The following is a 24,033-nucleotide window of genomic DNA, read 5'->3' as shown; positions in this document are numbered from 1 at the left end:
CCTGTAATTACCCAGCCACAACACAGTGTAGTCATCACCCTGTAATTAAGTGGCCAGCAGTTATCATGCTATTGGAAGGAAGCTGCAGAATGCTTGCGGAATTTGAAATGCTGCTAAATATTGCTTTAGGATTCAGATGAGTAAAGAGGTGGAGGATGAAAGAGATAGGAAAAAAAAAAGAAGCATTCTTCTAATTATCATTTTCATTTTGCAATCAACGGGTAGGAAACTACTGCTTAATAAACGAAATGAAGTGAATGGAGAAGCAGAAATTAAGATATGGACCTTCCCAGTAGTGCCTGAAGTGACAGATTTGTCCATCTGCTCATAGGGACACCTCACCTCAGTGTGAGGAGCAAGCGTCCAAACCCCACCCGTCAGAAGGGTCGCTTTTACAGGTCAGGGTGAGGACCAACAGTCCTTCAGCTGCAGCCTGGTGATTATAGAGTGAATGGGACCATCCCTCAGAAAAATAAGCAGCCTCGCGCTTGATAAGCCTGCACTGCTCTGCTTCCACACAAGGTTAGTGAGCCGCGCTGGAGCCAGTTTGTGAGCCACTGGGGGAACATATGATACTATTTCCAGCTCAGACAGCCTGATACAGGCACTGCAGGTAGAATCAGTTTCTGCTTTTCTGGCTGGAAGGGCTCTACGAAAGCAACTTCCTTGGAAAGAATGACTAATGGGAAGACCCAGACATCTGACCTACAGAAAATGCGATCTGATCTACAGGAAAGGATGATAGGGCAGGAATCTCTGCTGAGACCACTACACAGATCACACCCAGTGACAGTGCGATAGGTGCTCAAGAACAGATGGTGGGTCTCATCTCAGAAGCACCTGTTCTTGTTGTCTGTTGTTGGAAGGAATCTATAATGCCTACATAAGGGCAACGTCCTGCCACACAGCGAATCAGTCAAGAGCTAGACCCATCACACTAAGCTTTTGATGGCTACAGTTAAAGAGCCCTGGGAGATACATCAAGCTGGGAACTCAGGATGTTTTCGTGCCAGCACCCACTGACAGCAGAATTGTCATCTGCAAAACGCGGGTTTCTCAGCGCAAGCTCTTCTCTCCCAGGTTTCCAGATGGCTACACTGAGTACCATGCAACAAGAGTAGCTGTCTTTCTTCCCTTTGAAAAAGGGATTTCATGCCTGAATAACAGACTCCTAAGGGAGCCCAAAGTCGAAAAGAAAGTCTGCTCTCCCAGTGGATAGCAGAAAATGTTGCTCTGTGCTTCCAAAGCAGACCAGTAGGAAGACTCCAACTATGAATTAATATTAGCTTTATAAAGAAACCAAGAAGGAGATATGGGGTAAAAATGGAGAATGCGCTAGATTACGTTATTTACAAATGTCAGCTCTGTTCTAATATGTTTACAGGCAGGCAACAGACTCCGACTTTAATTAGGTCACCAAGTAGAAAATGAAAATGTTTCACTAACCAAGGTGATGAATGGTATGACAGTTGTCCTCCAGATCAGTGACAATTATTTTGGGAGATGAATAAATAGTGAAGTTAAAATGAAATTTCAGATTCCACGTACAAGAGACAAGAACAAACATAAAACTTCATCCCAAATTTCTAAATTGTGGAAAGAATCCAACTGGACAGACTTAGGCAAGGTATAAATGTTCCCGCTTATCATGTTTAAGTTTCAGTATCTCGGCCCCACCAGGAGTGAAATAGCTGCCAACATGTTTTACAAAATCTTTACAACCATCCAGCCCAAAGACTGGCAATTTATTAGTAAACTTCCAGCAGGCTTTTACAAAGACCTGAAAAGTTTCTTGTGGAACAGAGAAGATAGAGTTAGGTGTTGATCTGATGTAGTACAGGCAGCTGTAAGATTCAGGTGCCAGCACAGTTTAAAAAATAAAAAAATAATAATAAAAAGAGTTTTTAAAAAGGAAGGATGACTTTGGACGTGTTTTTGTCTCTTGGAAAGAGCTGCAGGACATAGTTGTATCTATGAAACTGGACCCAGGAGACAGCTGTGAATTGGGTAAGTCTCCAGTACCTACTAGAAGCTCTCATATTAGAAAGACTCCCTCTTTTGTGATATTGCTGAACTTTTCACCCACATGTGTAAGCAGAGATGAAGATCTGTCTGCAAAGGCAAATCAGTCCCTGGGTACTAATGCTACGGATTCATTCAGGATGTGATGTTTGTTTGTGTTAAACTTCTGTTCTCACTAGAGCGTGGACAGGCAGAGACACCTGTGACGTGTGACTCTGCAGGCACCTGTACCAGGGCTCTGGGAGAGACGTCTGATAGCTAATCCTATGACCCTCGTCACCCTTGGCACCTCTGGAGGGTGAAACATCTCATCCTGATGGCAGTACTGGAGTTTGATGAGCCAAATGCTCAGGCTCGGGTGCTGAACCCTCTGCAGCCTGGGGTATGAATTTGGACTCAAACATCTAACACAGATGTCTCAAAGCTCACTAAAAAAATAATGAGGGTCTGGCTCCACTGTCTCTGCAAAGAGTGGGGCAGAGAGAACAAGGGTCTGAAGATGAGTTCATGATGTGGACTCAGACCGCCAGTATAGCTGGTTGGTCCTCGCCTGCACATCGCATTCCCAGCGGACAGGTTCAGGGAGGATTCCTGCTTTAGGTTACTGTTGGAATTAATTAGGATCTCCCAGCCCTCTGCTTTCACTGGAGTTACATCACAACCGCAAGATCTAACTCCCCAAACTAGCAGATGATATGACTTTACCATCATATATACAATGCAGTATATATATATTAATTATATCTGCAAATATAATCGTATGGAGATCTCGATGTGAAAAACATTTTAGTAAGATGATTTAATGACTCATCACTCATGGAAATAATTATCTGTATTCTCATCTACCAGGGCTTTCCTCTGTTTTTTTACAGTAATTGCAGACAATCACTGTTCTTTCTGCTCACTGCCATTAATTCGCCTTCAGTATAAATTAAAACTGTTTGAAATGTTTCTTTAACGTCCCTCAGTTATATTGTACAGCCTTTATAAGACCTTCCTCTTAAAAGTTACTTAAAGCCTAGACAACATGATCTTCTAACCTTGATCCATCAGCCAGTTCCTTATGCGTGGGTAGAGGAGTGTGCAGAGACCAACTGAGATCAGTGAAACTTCGTACTGGATCTAACCAGGCTTCAGTCAGCATCAGGTCATCTTTTTCTTCTCAGATCTGTCCATCTGCTGACTGATGGTAGCCCACTGTCTGCAAATACCTAACCACTGCTGCACAAAACAAACACGCCGCCTTAGATCTCCTTACAGTATGAGCCTTGCTAGAAAACAGACCATTAGACTTAGACTAACACAGGTTTAGCATAAAGGCTGGCTTAGAGCTGACACAGGTACCACAGCTCTGCTCAGAAGTGGTACCTTTCCAGGCTAGAGCAATGGTGTCTGCATGGTGCATCCATTTTCTCAGATAAGTAGCTGTTTTGGCATGCTTTGCTTTTTTTCTCCAGTATCTCAACACATTTCCCATTCCACTTGTGTTACAATGCAAGCAAAATAAAATGTGAACTTCTTATAAGCAGATCAGCCACTGAGATACTTGCTTGAATTCCACCGCTGCAAATTCCTACCAAAAGCAAATGCTATTCGTCCAACTAAGGGCTGAGCCAGGACAGAGCAGGTATCCAGGCTTGCCCAATAATATAATCCCCAGTGAGTTCCTCTGTACCAGTCTGTTAGGAAATAGCAACAGTGTGAGCATGACACAGAAAAAAGGCTTCATTTTTAACATTCCCTCTTCGTTTTCGAGCAGTATGGCATATACCCAGAATGTCTGACAGTAGGCACTTGGTCATATGGTTGTAACAGCAGCATAAAGAAACATCACATGCGAGAAAAACCTATCTAAATACACCTTTGGCTACCCGCCTAATCAACAAAGAGAGCCTGAACTCCTAGAGAAGATGAGTTTTACCTGAGAGAAACCTGACTAAGGGTTTAAACTGGTGAGATAGGAAGCTGCTCCCAGAAAGAAGACAGGCAGCACCTGGCATGATGCTCGGGTGCTGCACCATCTCTGGCCCAAATTCAGTGAAGTATCTGCCACATCGTTTCAGAACAGCATCTTAAATTTAGTAAAAGAGAAATCAACCCTGGGATATACCTACTAACAGTCATATTGTAACATTTAATACTTATGTTAAAGAACCAGGAGGGTCTGATCTAGGCCCGAAAAACCTAAAATACTCCAAATGCATTTAAACCAACACCAGTGTAGGTGTCATTATTTACTATTTAAGTAGCTGTCAAGTGCTAGCAATGTTCTCAAAACATGAATCAGGCCAGAGCTATTTTATTTCCAGTGGAAATGCCAGAATCTCATTTAATCTGTTTCAGCTTTTGACCTGTCAGAACCCATATGGGATGAATCACTATGTGAATTATAGAGCAACAGCAACTTCTGCTGTGCCCTAATTGTTGATTAGAGAGTAAGCATTTGCGCAGTCCGGACTCAAGTGAAATGCTTTTCCTATTCAGAAGAACAGCAAGCTCAGTGCATTCTCCTCTGCTGCTACATGTATTACCCAACTGTGACCTGAAAGTGAAAACAGCTATAAACACACATGAATCATCTTCTTAGATGTTTTTTATCCAAGTACAGACAGGTAACCGGGGTTGTTAAGCTGTTTTTACTTTACTATCCTGTGGTTAAAGCAGAACTGAGGTAAGGAAATGTACATGTGTTGGTTTGAAAGTTGGCGTCTTTCCTCTAATACATGAATAAAACTGAAACAAATCTCATTCTCATAAAAAACTGGATTCTGCAGGTTGAGAAAAAAAAAAAAAAACAACAACCCACACACTGTTTACTCTTGCCATTAATGTTCTGAAAAGGCGTTTTCCTGGCATAAAACTCATTTTCACCCCTGCTTTGGCTTTGCAGCACAGTAGCAATAATGTTTAAGCCTGTTGGACACCACCTCATGAAACGTGCTACAAATCGGCTTCGTTGGATGAGCATCCCACTGCTGTCTGCAGCAGGGGTCCCTCACATCATGGGCTTCAGAGCAGAAAGGAAACCTTTTTGCATCAGGTTAAAGATCTAAACAGAACATTTTGTTTTGTCATTTTAAAAAGAGCTTACTTGGATGTTTTAGTCTGTAAGAATAAATCAATTGAGGTTTCAAATTTGGAAGCCAATTTGGAACAAAAGGCAATGTAAAAACATCAAGCTGTCCCAAGGGTCTCACAAAGCCCATTTGCATCTTGTCTGTATACTCTGTAGAAGGGAGTCTAATGCAAGCACTGCCAGCTATTAGCGTGAGCTAATGAGACTCCTGCTACTGCCAGTTCAGGATGAGGACTGCGGGATTTCTTACAGAGCGGTGGGAGAGGGGGCACTGGCAATCAAGGGGGCATCACCGAGAGGCATTTCTCCTTTGGTTCTCACTAACTGAAGCCTCTTTCACGGCTCTTTTTAAAAACCCTCTTTTTAAAACCACCATTCCTGGTGTCCGACCATCCAGCATGGAGGCGGGTTGGATCACACCCAGCGTCACCGTGGCCGATGACCTGCACTGTAACTGTCCCTCCTTTCAAGTCAGTCCTCACCCAGCCCAGGATCCCACTGATGCTGGGACACGGTCTGAATACGGACCTGGAAAAAATATCTGCCTTGAACAAAACGAGCTAATGATGTTTATAAGCAAGGCATCTCTGCAGACCTAGAGCCCATAGGAACTGGGAAGTAGAAAGTGGCAAGCACTAAGTGGAGGGGCTCTGGGGTATTTACATCCAATGAATACGAGGTTAAAGGATCGGTCGCTATAGTTAGATACAATCTCATATGCAAAGCTGTCTGACTCCGTAGGAGAGACGGGAACACCTCTGTGTCCGGGAGGGATACAGCCTGATTTAGCCCATATCCTGCGTGGCAGTGAGGGCTGGGAAGCCCTGGGATAGTGACGGCCACCAGCATGACCTCCAGGCCTCCAGGTGTGCACATGTGCCCTGTCCCACCCTCTGTTCATGCTCCAGGATGTGACTCCGAGCCAGCCTCCAACCATCTCACCTGAACAGCAACTGATGCTTGGTTTAGCTTCTGGAAACAGAAACACAACCTCACCTCAGGGGAAACTTCATTACAGCCCTCGCTGTGATTTCCTCAGTTGGTACAGAGAGATTCACACACCCCCTCACAAGAGTAATGTGAAAATGCACATATCTTGCACTGCGCAACATAGTCCATCCTGAGACAGCAATGCTAGCAGATACAGTTCATCACACAAACCGTTCTCACACAGCACACCACATAACCTTGTGCCTTATTTGCAATTTGCATGAAAAGAGCAAGCAACATTAAGTTCAATCAGAAATGAAAGCAGAACCCATTCTAACAAATGGGGAGATAAGAAGAGCCCCAACTCTCCTCTTGGACACGGTCACAGCTCCTCTTATGGCCAAGGAGAGCTGGGAGCGCACAAGACAGAAGAGGGCTCTCGGAGAACAGAAGAACCTGCTTTAAGGACATGACACAGAGCTACAATAACCAGGGAGAGAGAGAAGTAGAAAGAGACATACTGGAGAAGCTGACCATTGCGAAATGCTGACACCGGTCTCCTGTGAATTCGATCGGACACCTACCGGAAGAAAGAAAACCAGAAGGAGAGAAACAAGATAGCAAAATGACAACCAAACAGACTGAATTGAGGCCCTTTCTGATCCCTTCCATGGCTCCTATGCCTCTGCTTTCAGCCTGCACCCTTACCTGCATCCCTAAGCCCTAGCCCAAAGCTGACACCAAAAGCCATCCCTGACTAGACCACTCTACATCCACCGCTGTGCCCGTGAGGTTTTAAGTAGTGTGGTGCATTTTTTGTCTTCAAACATACTTTGCTTAGGATCTGGCATGTACAATCGCAAAGGCAGTTTCTCCAAACATCTCTGTCCGAAGAATCCGTTTGGACATCTGGAGGGGAAAAGGGGAGAAATCACAGAACATGTCTGGCACCATTCTTGAGGCTAAGGTCAGAAATAAAAAGTGCATTGTGATGAATGGAAAAAATAAAGGCTTTACACGCGTATTTACTCTCCATTTTGCTTTAACCAGGCACCTGCAACATCAGCATTCCAGCTCTACTTTTGGCCTGGATCTTCAAGCAGCCAGCCAAACCCCTCCTTTCCTCCTCTGCCTGCCTCCTTCCCTCTCACCTGCTAGAAGCACCAGCTGGCAGGAAAATCGATATGGGCTGGCTGCTACTTTCAGAGACTCTTCTTGGAGCTGCTATCTAGACAAGACTGGCAGAAGGCACCACAGAGCGATGAGCAGCTGCTCAGGCGACAGTGAGTGTTGTGTACGGCAAGAGTTTTCCCGTTTTTCACCCCGGAAATACTCACAGGATGTTCCAGGGAAAAGGGTTACGTTGCATTTAGAGAGAAAGCATGCACAGAGTCCCTGTGTTAACAGAGAGAAAGGGACAGAGAAGAAAGCTGAACCAAACAGGTCTTGCTGCCCAACTGTGAGGCTCTCTCAGGCTATCCTGACCAACATTATGTGACGGGCTGGGATGTGCCAGCTCATGGGGCACCAGTTATACATTAGCATGATGCTGCAGTGGCAAGGATGGTGCCCTGGGGATGACGGCTCAAAAGCTCCCCAGAGCAGCTCTCAGTCTGATCCAGGCTTGGAGAGTGGGGGGGACGTGGGCAGGGGTGCAGCAGGAGCTGCTGAACCGTGCACGGGTGCAGCAGGAGCCGCACACTCTGTGTTGTGAACAGCTGCGGTGAACCTGGGAAGCGATGGGAGCTCAGCTGTGAGTGGTCAAACACTTTTCCCCCAGGCACTTATCTCTCTCCCTCACTTCGCATCTTTTCTTTTGACTTTCTTGGATAGTCCCTCAAAGTTAGGCCCAGATTTCTTGAAGTCCCAGCTCTGTCTGTCCTAAAACACCCTCCCTACCCCTCAGTCGACCTCTCCCTCCTCTGAGCTTAAGAGGGTTTTATCATTATAGCCAGCATCTTAACAGCTGTCTTCCATCTTCCTGGGGTAAGCAGGGCTGCAGGCTCTACACCTTGTACATGTCAGACCTTCCTCACTCTCAGCTGCCACCCACAAGATCGTACTGTCCCTCAGTGTTCAGCAGGTCCCAGCAGGTCAACAAGGAAGAGGCTGAAAGACGCCCCAACAAAAAGGACGTGGACCAGAGGCCTGAGCCCGAGGCCAATGGCTTAGTCCACCACGCAGGACAGCAAACAACGGGAGCAGCCTCGCGACAGTGTCAGATGACTGGTCTCAACCTGCATATATGGTGGGGTGAGGTGGGTCAGGTCCACATCCAGGTCACTGTTGGCCCCACATGGGCAGCGCAGGTCTGACCATTTCGTGCTCACAAAGGCACATTAACGCCTGCTCCCAGTCTGCAGACACAGTGAAGGGGATGAGGAAGGGATGGCTTTGATGTTTAATATGACCAAAGCTTTGTAGTTCCAAAGCTTGTTGGCAGATTATGTCTGTACTGTCACTCAAGGGCTATGGCAACATTTGTTGTCATTGATAGATTTACATTTAGATGGCACATTACAGATGTGCAACTCCAGTGGCAATAAAAAAAGTCAACGAGAGAGATGAATACCTGCTTCTGTCTACTTGCTTAAGGGAAGACAGGTTTTTTTCGCCAAATATTTAGTTCCCTTGGGGAGAAGAGGTAGAAATTAGAGAAGTCTTCCCTATTCATTATGACCAGAAAACCTTGATTTTTAATAGTTCTTCCTGGTCACAGACTGATCTCGGCGAACAGGTGAGCATCACGACATGTGAGGGAGTGCTAGGGGCTCTCAGCAGCTGCAGCAGCTGTACAGAACAAGGGTACACCAGCCCATCTGTCAGGCCTGCAAGGACACAGATTCTTCAAATTGGAGGGCTCCTCTCCAAATGGCAGAGGTGGGATTGAGACGAGATGTGGGGAAGGACTTGAGGAGTCACCAGGTGGCTGGGCAGATGGCAGGACGAGCTGTGGCAACGGACACGGCTGGTGCCATTCCCCCAGTGCATAGATGTCTAATCCCTGCCTGGAGACCTGCATCAACGCTCCCAGGGGAGAAGGCTGAGGCATTTTCTGACACAGATGCACCACTGCCACAGGCTCCTAAAGGAGGCCATCCTTCTGTGAGACAACCTGCTGGTACACCAGAGGTAGCCTGAGCCTGAACGCTAGATGCGTACATGGGACCTGCAGATACACCTCTGAATCTAGCACGATCCAAGGGGAAGATACAGCCAATAAAAGGCTGCATGATCTCTCCATCCCATCTACTGTCCTTCTCCACCTCAACACCTCCACAGCTCCAAATCTGTCCATCTTTCCCCTAAAGAGTTAAGTTCCCAGTTCTCCAAGGCAGAGTACCCCGTGTCCAGGGGACATTTCACCTGCTGTCCCTCTCACAGAAGAAAGTTTTAGAAGGACCTACATGACTGATGTGGCTTTGGCATTTGATTTCTTGGCAGTGTTCACTGCAGTTTGGTAGGTCTGCACTGAGCAAAAAAGCTGGTGCACCCTCATTGCCCATGACCAAACCTGTTTTCTGTGCTACACAGCATCTGATTTTCAGGACCTGTGTTAACACCTCCACGTGGGAGCGTGCTGGGTTATTTGTGCCCCTCAAACTGCTCAGGGACAACTTAAGGGCATGGCTTTGCATGAGGCTTCACTGAACTCCCTAGTCATACACTTAGGTTTCCCAGTGTCCAAGTCACTTTTGAAACTGGAAAATTGACTCCCTGGTCAGGCAAAGGTCTTTGAAAAACTCACGGTCTTTTCTCATTCGTGGCTGTCCATCTTGGAGCACAGGAAAGGGAGACACACCAGTAATGTCGTTTCAATACCAGGGAGCCCAGACGGCTCCTGAGGAAAGCCCAGCCCGAGCGGTTACCACCACACATGAGGCCTGTTGAGTTTCCTTGTGACGAAGCAGAGGAAGGTGGTGCTAGGAAGTGGAGAAGATGCCCTGTTGGCAATTAAAGACCACAAGCCTGAGGCAGCTGGGTGAGGCAGACTCACAAGGACAGCCCTGGGGAAGCATGACTTTGGAGAAACCTTTAAGAGATTGCACTGGGGTTTGAACAAAGCATCCAAATAGAAGGTGTCTTCCCAATCATTTTTGAAGTTTATTCATCACCACCGATAGAGTCAGGAACTTATTCACAGAATCTTCAAGGGTATCCAGTTTATCTTGCAACATGCTGCCCATCTGCCTGGGATCTGAAATTTCCTGTGCGTTGTAAACACACCGAAGGGCCTCAGGGGTGCTGCTGAATGAAGCAAATGTCCTACCCACCTCAAAAAGGGGCACTTTGTCTGAAATGAGCTAAAACTGTCTCAGGTGCACATCCGCAAGAGGTCAGTCAAGGCTGGAACTTCAGTGTGACTGAAGCTGCGTGCTCTTAGGGAAGGACTGAAAATCACGTGAAAATTGGTGGAAGGAAATAAAAACTCGGAGAAAGAAGCTGGAAAGAAGTGAAAAAGCAAAACAGAAAAGTGTCAAAGAAGCTTTGATGCCATGACAGCTACCATATAGCCCATCTTGAGATCTCTGCAGTCAGCCTAGCGTGGGTGGGGAGAAGAGTTTTCTAGACAGAAGGCAGTAGATAACTGGTCTTCTGTGTGTCTAGGACAGCTCGGGCTTTTCATCTTCAGTTACGAGTGAATCAACACTGGGAAAAGTGACAGAAAGGAAGCCCTCATGAACATGAGCACCTTCTGTCGCCTCCCAAGCTAGCACACAAGCTGTCAAGACACATGTGCCGCTCTGGTGTCCCTGAGTCCCGATTTCTCAGAAGCAAGGCTGCTGGCAGTAACAGTGACCAGGAGACCTTTGAAAGAATGCAGTGCTTATGGTTCCTTTTTTTAACTGTCCCGTACTTCTAGGCTGGTGAAGATGATTTGTTATTTATTACTATGGCTCCAGGTGTGACTTCTAGGAAATTTCCAGCATGCATGGCACACGGGTGTCCCAGTCTAGATGGGAAGAGCAATGGGAAGCACCTCTTCTGCACGCAGAGTCTGCTGCCTGTGGTGAGGGTTTGCGGGCAGGTCTTCTCCAGCGGCCAAGCATACGGTCTGAGGGACATACCTGAGAGTTAAGGCTCACTAAGGTCTAGAGCAGGGGTGTCAAACCCATTTTCACCAGGGGCCACATCAGCCTCACGACCAGATGTGATTTTAGGACTGTATACATGCAACCGCTCCTCCTCCTCCTCCTACTACTACTCTAGAGCCATGAGATGATCTTTGATCATGGCACCCTTCTTCCGGCACATTAAACCCTAGTCAAGGGGTTTTGGCTACCCATCCCAGCAATATGAAGTCCCTCTGCCTTCTGAAAGCTCTTGCAGGGACTACACAGAAGATGAACTATTCTGGCAAATATTATCTTTGGACTTGCTCATCCACTTACTGGTGTCATGGAGGCCCAGCATCTCTTTCCTCAGAGGCCACGGGAAGCAGACAAAGCCGTATCTGTAGGAACGGTCTTGGGGAAGTCTAAGGCTACACCACCATTTTGCAGGCAGCACCTCGTCCCCTCTCTGGCCTGTGTGGAGAACCCTCAAGACTGCCCTTGTTTAACTCCATCCCTCTGTGCCTAACCAGGTGCACGAAAATATTAAAAAAAAAAAATCCACTTGCCACATCTAAAAATTTGCTACTTGTACATGCCTTTGATAAAGCTGGTCAGGGAATTTTCTATCCAGATCCTGTTGTTGCTGGAAAATGTCCAATTAATTCAGTTTTGACCAATTCCTTGAGACTGTTTTTTAGCCCATTTCAAAAACACCCACAAAGTTTTGCTTTTGGGTTCAGGTTGAATTGCAGTCAAATATTTACATGGTAAAAAAAAAAAAGGCAGTAAGATGATCAGCCAAAGAAAGCATCTCAAAAAGTACAAGCCAAAATGGTTTTAATTAACTATTTCTGTGTTGTTTGCAGAGCACTTTTATGAAAATTGAGAATCTTTGACCTTTTGCCCTGAATCAGGGCAGAGCAATAATTATTGTTAATTAATCTTTGCTACTATTAATTAGTAGCATCATTATCCTAATGTTCCTGCTGGAAGCACAACTTTTTCTGCCCGGTTGATCTAAATCTTGCAAGGGTTGGCACACTTCCTTTTCTCCCCCAGATCTTAATTTAAGTATGTCAGATTTGGTAGCTCTCATCCATGTCATAGAGGAATGTGAACAAGCAGGTACTTCAAAATAATGGGATAAGAAGAAGCTGTAGCAGAAGGACACAATGCACTGATAAAAGCAAATGGAGAAATGTTTCAAGCATGTTGCTTATTTATGCGAAGGCCTGAAAAAGAAGACAGTTCTGTCATTGTCCCCTGACCAGTCCCAGATGATCAGGCTCTGGAGAGCTGCAAAAGGATGGACTCCACAAAACCACTGATGGGAAGAAACAAAAGCAACCAGAGTAAATGCAGAGGCCTTATCCAGAGCAGCTAATCAAGGCATGTTTGCTGTAGAGTCCAAACCACAAGGACACCCACTTCTAGGCTCAGTGGAGACAACAGCACAGCTCCGATCGAGCTGTGGGAGCTCAGCAGGAGCTGAGCTGTTGCGCCCTGTTGTCTTCCCCAAGCCCCCCTGTTGCAGGATCAGCTTCCACACTCTGATGCTTCTCAAGGGTCTGCTATAGTTGCACATGCATTAAAACGGAAGCATTGCACGGGGCCACTTCAACCCAAAAAGGCACCTAATCTCATCACTCAAACAGCATGCAAACCCCAACGAATGAGTCCTGGCTGGTTCAGGAGATTTGGAACAGGATGTGGGAATTTTCACCCCTAGCTCAACGCTGTGCGCCTTTCATTTCCAGGGACATTTCAACACCTCCCCACAGAGTTGCTCATATAGCCATGGAAAAGCGGCATACTCATGGTTGTGCAACGTGCACTTTGTGCTGACCAAATCAGTAGAGTCACTTGAGAGGGACGTCACAGCTCCTGACACCACAGGAGAGCTGAGAAACCTGTGCTGCCAGGGGGATCGAGGCTGTACGAGACCAGACTGATGTTCATCCCTTTGAATGGTGCTCTGGAAAAGCACAGAGGAGCTGACAACGTGGCTAACCCTTCAGAATGATCTTTCCCCTTTCTTGGGGAAATCTGCAGGAAACAACATACACGGAGGAGGTAAGCAAATGAGCTTCTAGGAAGTGAATATGTAATTTTTTAAGTTAGGGATTTGCATACATCAAGTAGTTTAAAAATGAATTGATTTTTTCTTGTTTGCTTGCTTTTTTTTTTTTTTTAATTCTCTCCTTGACTTTCCCTTTTTGTCTGAGGTCCTCCAGGCTTCTGACCTCACTCACTCATGCAATGCAATGCTGTCAGCCCAAACCCAGAGAGTCTGTTTATCTGTCAGCTTCTATAAATCCTTCAGCCTGACTCTTGCAAGTACAAGCAGTCCAGCACGATTGGGGTTGTTGCTCTGTAAAGCTCTTTAAGTCTTCTGATCCCATGCAATTCAGGAAGATACTGGCCCAGGGTATCAGCCACTTTGATTACATAATCCACAAAAAAGTCATGAAGCACTTTTAAGTGGGCAGAGAAGGACTGTGCTGTGATGAGACTTGGCTTTCTTCCTTTGTTTAGTTGGGAAGACCCCACCTATAGATAATGTGTGTCAAGAACTAACCGGGAAAAAGAGTAGTTGTGCTGTGATACACACACTGACACAACCCGGTGGGGCATGGCACACAGCAATAAAAGATTAGAGCAGCCTCGAACTGCTCTAAGTTGTGCCAAGAAACCAATGGGCTCCAGGACCGAGGCAGACCCAAGATCAGAGGTCGCTGTGCATCCCAAGTGCTACAATTAGCTGGACACAACAAACCAGTCACTGCTCTTCTGTGTCCCAGCCCAGCTCAAGACCTTGCGACTTTCTTGTGTGCACCCCTTCTGCAGGTACTGGAATTTGCTCTACTTAAACTCACCACTTCCCTTCTGTTATGGTGAGAAACCAGTCCCACTTGTAAGGCCTCTCTAAGCAAACCAGTCTGAAGAAGGATCAAGAAACTGTTCCTATCATCAAGACCCTGGGGCTTTTCAGCTTACTAGGGCTGTTGAGTCAATTCTGCACGTGTGCGGCTCAGTCATTTCCTGGATTTATGCCGAAAATTTGCAGAATATCTGATGCAGATCACACTTCTCCCATCTAAGCTCCAGGTGATCTGTTTGCAGTGTAAAGATAACAGCACAGATTGCATCATGTTCAGGTTTCCTTTGACACTGGCACGTGTAGAATTTACTTCAAATTAAGAAAAAAAATATAGAAGCACACAATCCAAAAAAGACACAAGTTCTGGAACAGCTCCAAGTCCACTCTGGGATCTTCTCTAGTGAAGAAAACACATTGTCTAAGGTCTAGCTGAAGTGTATTGAAAAAGAGATGGAGGAGGTGGGTATACAGGCAAACAGTTTGTTCCCCAGAATTCAAAAGACCAGGAGGAACACATTTCAGGGAAGCCCGTTAAAAAATAATACTAAAAGGCCAGCTGCCAATTTAGGTGATACCTTTAGCAAATCAAGCATGAGCCACTTCAGGAGAATAAATCATTTGAGAACCCAGCTGGTTTTTTTGCTCTGGAGTGCCAGGGGTAAGATCTACAGGAAGGATCTCCTATGCTTGTGGATAGCAGAACAATGAAATCCACTCCAGGAACGTAATTACAGGATGGTGGCAGGTAGTGAACAGGAGCACTCTAAAATTCTGTTTTCTGATATCTGGTATTGGTAAAGCTGGTAACATCACATGGGTGCCAGAATCTCCTTAGCACTGGGTGAAGGATGACTGCACAATGGCACACGGTGCCAGAAGATCTCCAAGGCCCTGATGACTCTCATCAGAATAGCGAAGAGGGAAGAGCACATGGACACATGTGTTGTTCCTGGCTCAAGATGCTCACGCAGCTTTTGTTTGATCTCTGGCTCCAAGGCATTTGAAGAGGTTGTGTGCAGAAGGACCTACTGATCTCCTCCATGTTCATGTCTCAGAAGGATGGTGTGATAGGCTCCCATGTTAGAGTTCAGAAACACAGGTCAAAGCCTGCATCTTTGCATCCTCTAGTTTCTGCTCCAAATCTGTATCACTGTATCTTACACAAAACACAGCGTCAGATCTCCTATCTTGGTGCAACAAGGGAGCTGTGAAACATTTCAGTATTTTGCTAGTTTGCAGTCAAGCAAATGTGAAGTCCATTTATCCATCATCAGCCTTTCTCAGGAATCATCCACATTATTGGAAAGCCGCTTTATGAGAAATACCATGTTCGTATGTTCAGTTCAAACGCTTCTGCATCCCCAAATAACTAACTAATGCTTTCTAGAGTTCAGAAACTCTAAAATTACACCACTTGAAAAGCCAGGATTTCTAATCTTCAGTCTATGACTTAATGATAAAAACATGTAAGGAGAATGAATATCCAGACAGCTCCTAAAGCAGTAAGATCAGAAATGACTACTGTGTGGAAGGCATTAGGGTCCCCTGAGTTCCTGTTAACACAGAACTGTCTTTTCTGACAGATGAATAGTGACAGTTCAGACCTTCAAAGCACCTCCTTTTGGTTAACACTTTACTGCTCTTCCATACACAGCCATTCAATTCCCATCTGGGTTTACCAATTGGTATCATCTTGAGACTCATCAAAAAAAGAAGTAATTTCACCATCTGCAGGTAAGGAATTAAGGCTTTCCAATGATATGGAATAATTAGGTCTGGTTTTCATGGCACACAAAATCTTAATGAAATCCATCACTGAGCAATGAAATCCACTGAAATCCATTCCCTCTGTTCATCAGCTATCATAACAGCCTGGTTTGAAGGTAGACTGTTTCTTTGGAAGGCTGGAATTACTTTGGTTAAAACAGTCTGCCCACTGAAGACACTAGATAACTACCATGTGTATCCTTCATTAGGAAAAAAGAAGCCTTACCATTACAGCTGTGTATGGCAGCAGTTAGGTAACTGTTGCTGTAATTAGAAATTGGTCCAATTTGAAAAGTCTTGATCTGGATTCAAGTTCTCCCCAAAAGAAATAGTCTTGAGATCTATGCTTTTGGCACCACCAGGTTGCTTAGAGACAGAGATATTGATTCATACACTTCTCCAGGCTCCAAGGCTTGAGCCCTTCCCATCACGGAAAGACTGGAACTGCTGGGGCTTCCTGGGGCTACACCAGAATAGTGGCTGTGACTTCTTTGGTTCATCATCTGGGGCTTCCCCTATGTTTCCTACAAGGAACGCTGGCAGGGTGAACTTACAGTGCTACCCACAAGCCAATGGCAGAGAGAACTACCCTAAAGCACAGGTCTGTGGTGTACAAGGGCTGCTCTCGCTTCACATACATGGAAAATGTGCAGGACCAGAGCATCTGGTTTCTGGCCTGCTCAGCTCTTTTCATGTCTAAAGGGGTAAGCCTGGAAGAACTGGAAGATACTGCTCATCCCATGTCCTTCCCACAACCGCTGATCCTGCACTGGAGAGAGCACAGGAGCTCAGCAGAATGCATTTCCACATAGTCTTTCCTACTGCTCCCTGCCAAAACAAAAAAGTACTGAGAGAAGGTAGGAGTTGTGCTATGCATAACCCAGCTCACAACCCTTCCAGAAGGGTGATGGTTCTGTTCAAATGTGTCCTTCAAGGTCTGAGCAGCCGAGGTGTCCAGTGAGCATACCACCACACAGCGGCAGTGGGACGAGGCTGAGATCCGCAGTTGTAAATATCTTTGGCTGTGCATCTCCACGGGTAGGTCTCTGGGCCACGCAGGGAGAAAACAGTCAGCTCTGGGCTTCTCCAAGCTAGGCACAGGGATGCTTGGATCCCCAGGCGAGCTCAGAAGTTGACAGCACCTGCTCAGTGAATGCACACGCAGAGTAGCACCTCACGCTGACTCCATGGAGCCCCGGGGCAGGTACAGGTGTGCTTTGAGTACCTACATCTCCACCGCTGGCAATCAGACTGCACTTGTTATTCACAGTCCCCATTAGGCTTGGAGGGTGAGCTGTGAGATGCTATTGGGCTTATTAGCTGTGATAGATTTGAACCAGAGGTGAAAAGGTCTCACATCCCATTCCACATCCGTTGGACTATGCAGCTCTACTTTAACCTCTCCAAGAAATTTCATTTTAAAGATAACTTAGTATGTCTCCCTGGGGTTTTTTTGCAGGTTTTAATATTTGAAGGGGAGCAATAAACAACCCACAGCCTGCCACAAAGTGGCACAGAGTGGTGAACAGCTGTGTGCTAAACTCGCTCCTGGGCTCATGAGGTGCAGACAAGAGAGGTAAGAGGCAGGTCTCAGCAAGGAACCCTCTCCTGTCATGGAGCAAGGAGGGGGCTGTGCACTGGGGAAAGCCCCCTGCTCGGAGAGCAGGATGTGTCAATGGGGGATGTGGAGCTTTGACCAAGCTCAGGGAGAGTAAAAGGGACCCAACCTTCCCTGAAGCTGCAGAGGAGAAAGGGAGGAAAGGGAAAGGAAACAGCCACGACAAACATATTCTTAGAGGAAGAGTCAGGAAAAGTGACAGTGGCACTCACACAAAAAGGAAAATACAAACCCTCCTCCCCCACCCCTTCGTCTCTAGTCTCCCTTTCTGAACCTGCACAGCTCAAACTGCAATTGCCAGGAGAATTTGAGAGCTACCCCTCGTCCTACAGTTGCACAGAGGTCTTCTCTTCCCCAGCCAAGTAATTTCCATAATGACACAAGAACTACACTCACTTACTTGCAAGACAGCTGATTAATCCCCTCGATGTAGTAGCATACCCCACCATTGACGCAATAGGACTTGGCTGTTTCATTGCATTTTCTTGCATGCCCGGACCAGGAGGAGAGAGTTGTGGTTACTGCAGGGGAAAAAAAAAAAAAACAACAACCAAACACATATATTGTTATATCCTTTGTTGGGCAATTCTCTTTTCTTAGATATTTTTCACCTAGTCCGTTTGCCAAAGTAAAAGCCCCAGCACTACAAACCTCAGCCTGTGCCTTTAGACACACCTTCACCTCTCCAGGTCCTGGGGCTGTGACTTGACCTTTCCTTTCCCAGGAAAAGTGGCCAAATGAGTGAGGAGTTGAGAACACACCTTCCTCTAAGCAGGCAGCATGTCAGGACAAGATCATCTTTTGGGCAAGCTGTAGGGAAAAGTGCCCCTTTCTTACCTCTCCTTGCCATCCCCTTACACAAGCATGCAACCCCGCAGCAGCAGGCAGGCAGGACGGTAGGAAGAACACGTGCTGCAAGTCTCAGAGTCATGGTGGCATGCTGCTGAGGCCTGACTTGCACCATGATACTGGACCAAGATCCAGAGATACTGCAGGGGACATTTCATTGCTTCACATCTCTGGGAGTAAATGAGTTTTCAGAGCCAGAAGCAAGTGCCCTCATTGTCCCCGGAACAGGTCCAGCGCGAGCAAGAACAGCTCCATCTCTCCCTCCACTACTGCTGAGCATTTCTCTGTCATGCCCCATTGGGGCCGCCTCAAGAGACCAAGCAGAAGGTCAGCAGTAGAAGTCAGTCAGCCCAGGTCTCTGCTAAGAAAGAGGCAGCCAGCATGACTCAAGTTTCCTGGGATACGGATGCTTTTCCAAAGTCTTTCTGGAGAAAAGCTTTCCAGCCATGCAAGGTGCAAACAAAACCGACAGTATTCTGTAGAATTTCAGTGCAATTCCTGTCTCTGAATGACTCAGACAAACTTACAGCCCAAAATAGAGAGTCTCCATAGGCAAAACAAAGGCTTCTAGGAAGGGAAAACCTTTTGTTAGAGCAACTGATACAGGTTACAAAAGCCGACCAGATTTTCGGATTGCAGATTCATCTTCACATAGCCAAAAGAAGGGCTGGGCGCTCAAAAGCATCTGCTTTTTCCAGCTGAATCTCCTTAAAGATAGTCCCCCTTCCTGGACTGCCCACTTTGCTTAAACTCTAACACAGTTTCATCTCCAGCAGTGTGGCTGCTACCTATTTTCCCGTGCCTTTTATGTTGTAGTCCAGGTTTCTGAGGAGATACCCTTATCCATTCTGTTCTCCAAAGCATGAATAACCCTCACACGGAGAGGCTAGTGATTTCAGACCAGCTGCTGAAGCCTGAACACCTCATTGACACAGGAGTCAAGGGAGAAGGCTGGAGCCAAAGCCCGAGGCAGGAGCTCGTCAGAGCCATGGGAGAGGCAGCGAGGCAAGCCAGAGCCTGCCCTGGAGGGAGCTGGGGCTGCTCCCCGCACCTCGGGCAGCCCCCGTGCCTGTCCCAGCTCCACAGCAGGCTCGGAGGCTGCTGTGGGTGCCTGCCCTGCTGCCTCCAGCTGCAGCCCACGCAGCCAGACACCAGGGCCCCGTTCTCAAGCTCCAGCTCTGGTCCAGCACCTGCATGGCACGTCCAGGCTCTCACAGGTAAATTAGGGCTCCTGGCATTCTGTGAAGCCTCTCACATTTGGGTGATCCTTGGCACGCAAGCGAGTTTGTTCTGGAGCTCTTGCGTTTAGGACTACTTCTAACTGCATGGGGTCCATACCTCCCTGGATGACGAGTTTGCTCATCAGGCTGAGCACAGCAGGAGTAGCCCACCCTATTACCTGCACACAGCTCAAGGCAGAGCCAAGATTACTGTTAATTTTGCTTGAACCAACGCATCGTCCAACCCCATTGTCTCCTGTTCCCATAGGGAAGTCAGCACCTTCCACTGTCTGACAAAGCTGGGGTTGTGCACCAAGCAGAGCTATTTCTATACTTTGCCTTGAATAACCATTGCCTCTGGGGTTGTCTTTCCACAGATATTCAGGGCAGAGCAACTTGTCCCAAAGTGCTCTGCAAACCAGATATGGCAAATACTTCAGCAAAGACTGAAAATGCACATGGTCCTGGGACAGCAAATAGCTGCTCCCCTCCAAGAGCATGTAACGGCAGTCAGCTGAGAGCCAGATGTGCAGAGGAGTGTACACATACTAGACTATATGCTGTGTTTAAAAGCAAATGATCACTTGACCGAGCCATCGAAGAAGTCTTTGCAAAAAGTCCTCAAACATGAAAACTCCCAAACTTCTGTAGGGAAATCCAGTGCTGCCTTCTAGTTAAGATTAATGGGAGCTAGAAGCCAAGGCCATCACAATGGCTATATAATTTATACCTTCGTGAGAAAGTAGCACATTTCTTCTAAGGCCAGTGGAGAGCTGCAGGTTCAAGACAGAGGAGCTCTAACGATGTGAGATAGCACCTGGCCTTTCTTTGCAAGGCCTCTCCTTTAGCTATTGCTTGATCCAGCCACTTAAATCAAACCTTAACACCAAATGCCATTTTAAAAACGAGCCCGAAAATAAAACCTAGACTGGCAGAATGTGTCTGTGTCCCAAAATGCAGTCAAAGCCAAGCTGTGCAGGGGCTTCAGTGTGCATTCCGCAGGAGGCTGCAGGTTGCGCTGGCAGGAGCCGCCTGCTTTGCTCCGTAGCCCTCTTGGCGCTGGATGGGCCAGTCTTGTGGAGTCAGAAGCAGCATCAGAGCAAACGAGGGCCTGCCAGGGAAGTGTGAAAGTTGCAGGGGAGCAGGTACACAGGAGACAGACAGTCCCTTTGAACAGCCCCTGAGTGCTGCCTGGCCAGGGCACAGTACGGGAGCCACCGGAATCCCCTCACAGGGTGGCCTTTGCTTTGGAGAGCTTGCAGGCTTTTACTGAGATACCTTAAAACTGCACAATGAACAGGTCTCTTAAAGCTGCAAGCACGCCATCAGATCAGGGAACACTGAAACTTAATGAACCAAAGTGCTGGTGCAAATTCAAAGACACGTGGGTGAAGAACAAGTACAGCCTGCAGGAATCTGTCACCTCTGCAACCATCGAATGTACCAGTTGCCAGCAAGCAAAACAACCCATCTGGCAAAGTCTCACATCGTAAATCCTACAGGAAAGGATTCTGGAGTGAGCCTTCCCACAGCAGGAGAGGAGCAGAGAGGGACAAATAAAAACAGAGCCCAGAACCCCTCCCACAGCAAACACCTCAGATGAAAAGTACCCTTTCCACCAGAAAAGGTGGATGGGAAGATGCAGTGCTGTGTGACGTTATGATACCAGAGCAAATTACAGTGCTGACCAGCGAGAGATTGCATGGGGTTTTGGTCTCATATAAACAATTCTGTTTCTTTTAAACAAATGAAAAGGAGACTGACATGAATGAGTCTTGGGACATGCATGTTCTGCCCTTCTAGAAAACGAGCTGTTAACAGAGCTACGCCTGTCAGAAAAATATGTGGTTGATCAGTTCTCCTAGAAGCATCTTATTAACGTCATTATCTTTCAATCTTGTTTTCTCCAAGTATCGTGCCATTTCTCCCAAAGAAGCACAAACTGTTTTAAAACTGAATCACAGGATCATATCACTATGGTCCATTTGTTAGCAGCAGAGATGTACGAAAGGCTACAAAAAGAGGCAGTCAGCCCAGTTCCCTGTTGAGAAGAGAGTGTCATGAAATAGAGGCCATTATAAGAGTAAAAGCTGAGCAGGACTGGTCAAACCAAAGCCCTGTCTTGTCTCTGACGGTGGGAAATAGGCAATGCTTAAGGAAGAAGATCAGTATGAGCATGCAATTATAATTGTCTTCTGGCTGCCTAGGATGAGCAGCTCAGAGACAAATCTAGAGCACCTTTCTTACGAAGAGAGACTGAGAGAGCTGGGGCAGTTCAGCTGGAGAAGAGAAGCTGCGAGGGATCTTATCAATGTGATAAATATCTCCAGGGTGGATGTCAAGAGGATGGACCAGACTCTGTTCAGTGGTGCCCAATGACAGGGTGAGGGGTCATGGGCACAGACTGGAACACGGGAGGTTCCATCTGAATACGAAGAGAAACTTCTTGACTTCGAGATGCCAGAGCCTGGAACAGGCTGCCCAGAGTGGTTGTGGAGTCTCCTGCTCTGGAGATATTCAAGACCCACCTGGACACATTCCTGTGCAGTCTACTCTAGGTGTACCTGCTTTAGCAGATGGGTTGGACTAGATGATCTCCAGAGGTCCCTTCCAACCCCAACCACTCTGTTACTCTGTGATTCTGTAAAACTACAGCGTCTTTACATTTAATAGGCTTTAGTGGATTTTTCTTCCACAAATGTGTCTGGTTGCTCTTTGAACAAATCTAATCTTGTAGCATCCACAATATTTGTGACAAGAGCTCTAGTGTTACGTACACAGTGAGCAAAGGCACATCTCCATTTACTTCTTTTAAACCTGACCCTTCCTAGCTCTTGTATTAGGAAAAATAGTGATCATCCCCACTCATTTCCTCTGTGCTACCTGTAGCTTTACAGGCACAGTCACTATCTCCTTCCCTAGTTGGAAAGTAATGATCGCCTTTGTAGCTTCTTATACAGAGGTTGACCTGGCTGCAGTTCTTTGTGCCATCTCTGTTTCTGTTTTTCCCTTTGGAGACCATCCTGCACACATTATTTATGTCACCCTGGTTTGTTCTCTATTCCATTCATAGTAATTCCTGATGTTAATTTTGAGTTTTGATGTACCGAATACTGACACTTACGTATTACAACCCTGAAATCTCACTCCTGTATGGTAACACTGCATCTGGAGCCTCCCAAGGTGCCTGATTGCTCTGAGATGCTGCTGCAGCTGGGAATTTGTGTTCATGTGGGCAGTAGATGCAGCTAGTTTGGGAGCAAGGATGGAGAGACCTGCCAATTCAGACAGAGGGAAGTGAAATGTCTCACTTAGAAAATGTTAATTGTGCCTATGTTAAAATGTGACCCCCTTTGACGCCACGTGGCTGCAGATCACAGAGAATCACCTTGAAGCATGAGGCCAAGGGGGATTTCAGTGGGTTTCCACCACACTAGCAGGATAATTCCCAGATTCACAAGTGACTGCACTCAGTTACTTCATGTGTAGCTGTATTCTCCCACCAGCCTGGGCCACTGGAAATACCATTACAAATATCTACCTGGTCCTGGGTCATCTGCAGTTTGATGACAGATGCTGGTGAGCCTCATGTACAGCTTATTTGCAGTCATACATGTTCACTCACCTCCGCTCCAAATGACGCTCAGGTGTGCCTGGTGATCCAGAAATGATTTCCCACAGCTAGATTATGCAAACTGCTACGTGGTACCAGGCAGATTGTGCTCCCTATTCGCTGGTGTGGTCGCATAAGTCCTCCATTCAGCCTCCAACACAACTCTGTCTATTCCAAATGACTTGGAAAGTTGTAAAATTACTGAGATAAATAGATATCTGAATAAGTGAGGGAACAGTGTTGAGAGCGAGCTGCAATCTGGGTGGAAAGGGACTTGTGTGAAGCCGGTGGGAGTTGACGAGGGGGTTTGTGCAGCAACATCAGTCATGTACCGACTGGCTCCCCAGGTACTTCAATGAATTAAGAGCAAGAAAGAGGGAGTGTGCATGGGGCAAGCTACAGAAAAGCAACGGTGAAATAAGGCCAGTAGGAATAAGCCCCTAAGACAGGAGCCTCTGCAAACACAGAGGCAAGCTAGTCACAAAGCTCCTGCAAGGAGGCAGGAGGCCTGGAGCAGCTTGCCCATCAGCAAGCCAGATCTCCAGCTGGTCTCGGTCCCTGGGCAGAGAATAAAGCAGAAGGGAATAAAGAAGGGAGCACAGGGAAAACAGGGCTTCCTCTTGACAGATGTGATTGCAGATGATCTGAAGCCACATTTTATTATTGCTGTCCCAGTCAGTGAGGACAGTGCAGTACAAATACATGTAGCACTGTAGTCATTCAGAGTGTCTATTTTCCGCCACACACCTATGTTATTCGGGACTAACATCAACATCAGGGCAACAGAGAGGAGAGCCACAGGCACTGACGTTGCCATATGGACTTTCACATAATCCATCTCTGTAGAAAGGCCACTAATGATTACGCAAGTTTTCTTACACATGCACATCATTTAACCTTTGCAGACAGCTCACCAGCTTGTTCTCAGGAATCTAGTAAAATGCTCCCCCTGCAAAGAGTTAATCAATGCAGCTTGGACTATAAATTATAGTTAATTTTT

At 46.6% G+C, this 24,033-nt stretch overlaps 1 protein-coding gene across 1 annotated transcript in view; it reads right to left on the bottom strand.

Annotated features, from left to right (window-relative positions):
- NRG2 (neuregulin 2) overlaps positions 1-24,033 on the bottom strand; it is a 168,258-nt gene that overhangs the window by 17,541 nt on the left and 126,684 nt on the right. The window contains exons 5-6 of the mRNA XM_065644209.1: positions 17,752-17,872; positions 6,550-6,608 (exon numbers count right to left, since the gene is read on the bottom strand). Of these exons, the coding sequence (XP_065500281.1) occupies positions 6,550-6,608; positions 17,752-17,872 (180 nt within the window). The remainder of the gene's footprint in view (positions 1-6,549; positions 6,609-17,751; positions 17,873-24,033) is intronic.

This window comes from Caloenas nicobarica, chromosome 13 (genome assembly GCF_036013445.1).
Source record: "Caloenas nicobarica isolate bCalNic1 chromosome 13, bCalNic1.hap1, whole genome shotgun sequence".
Classification (NCBI taxonomy): domain Eukaryota; kingdom Metazoa; phylum Chordata; class Aves; order Columbiformes; family Columbidae; genus Caloenas; species Caloenas nicobarica.
Note: the sequence above shows the minus strand (reverse complement) of the source record. Positions and strands in the feature narration are given on the sequence as shown.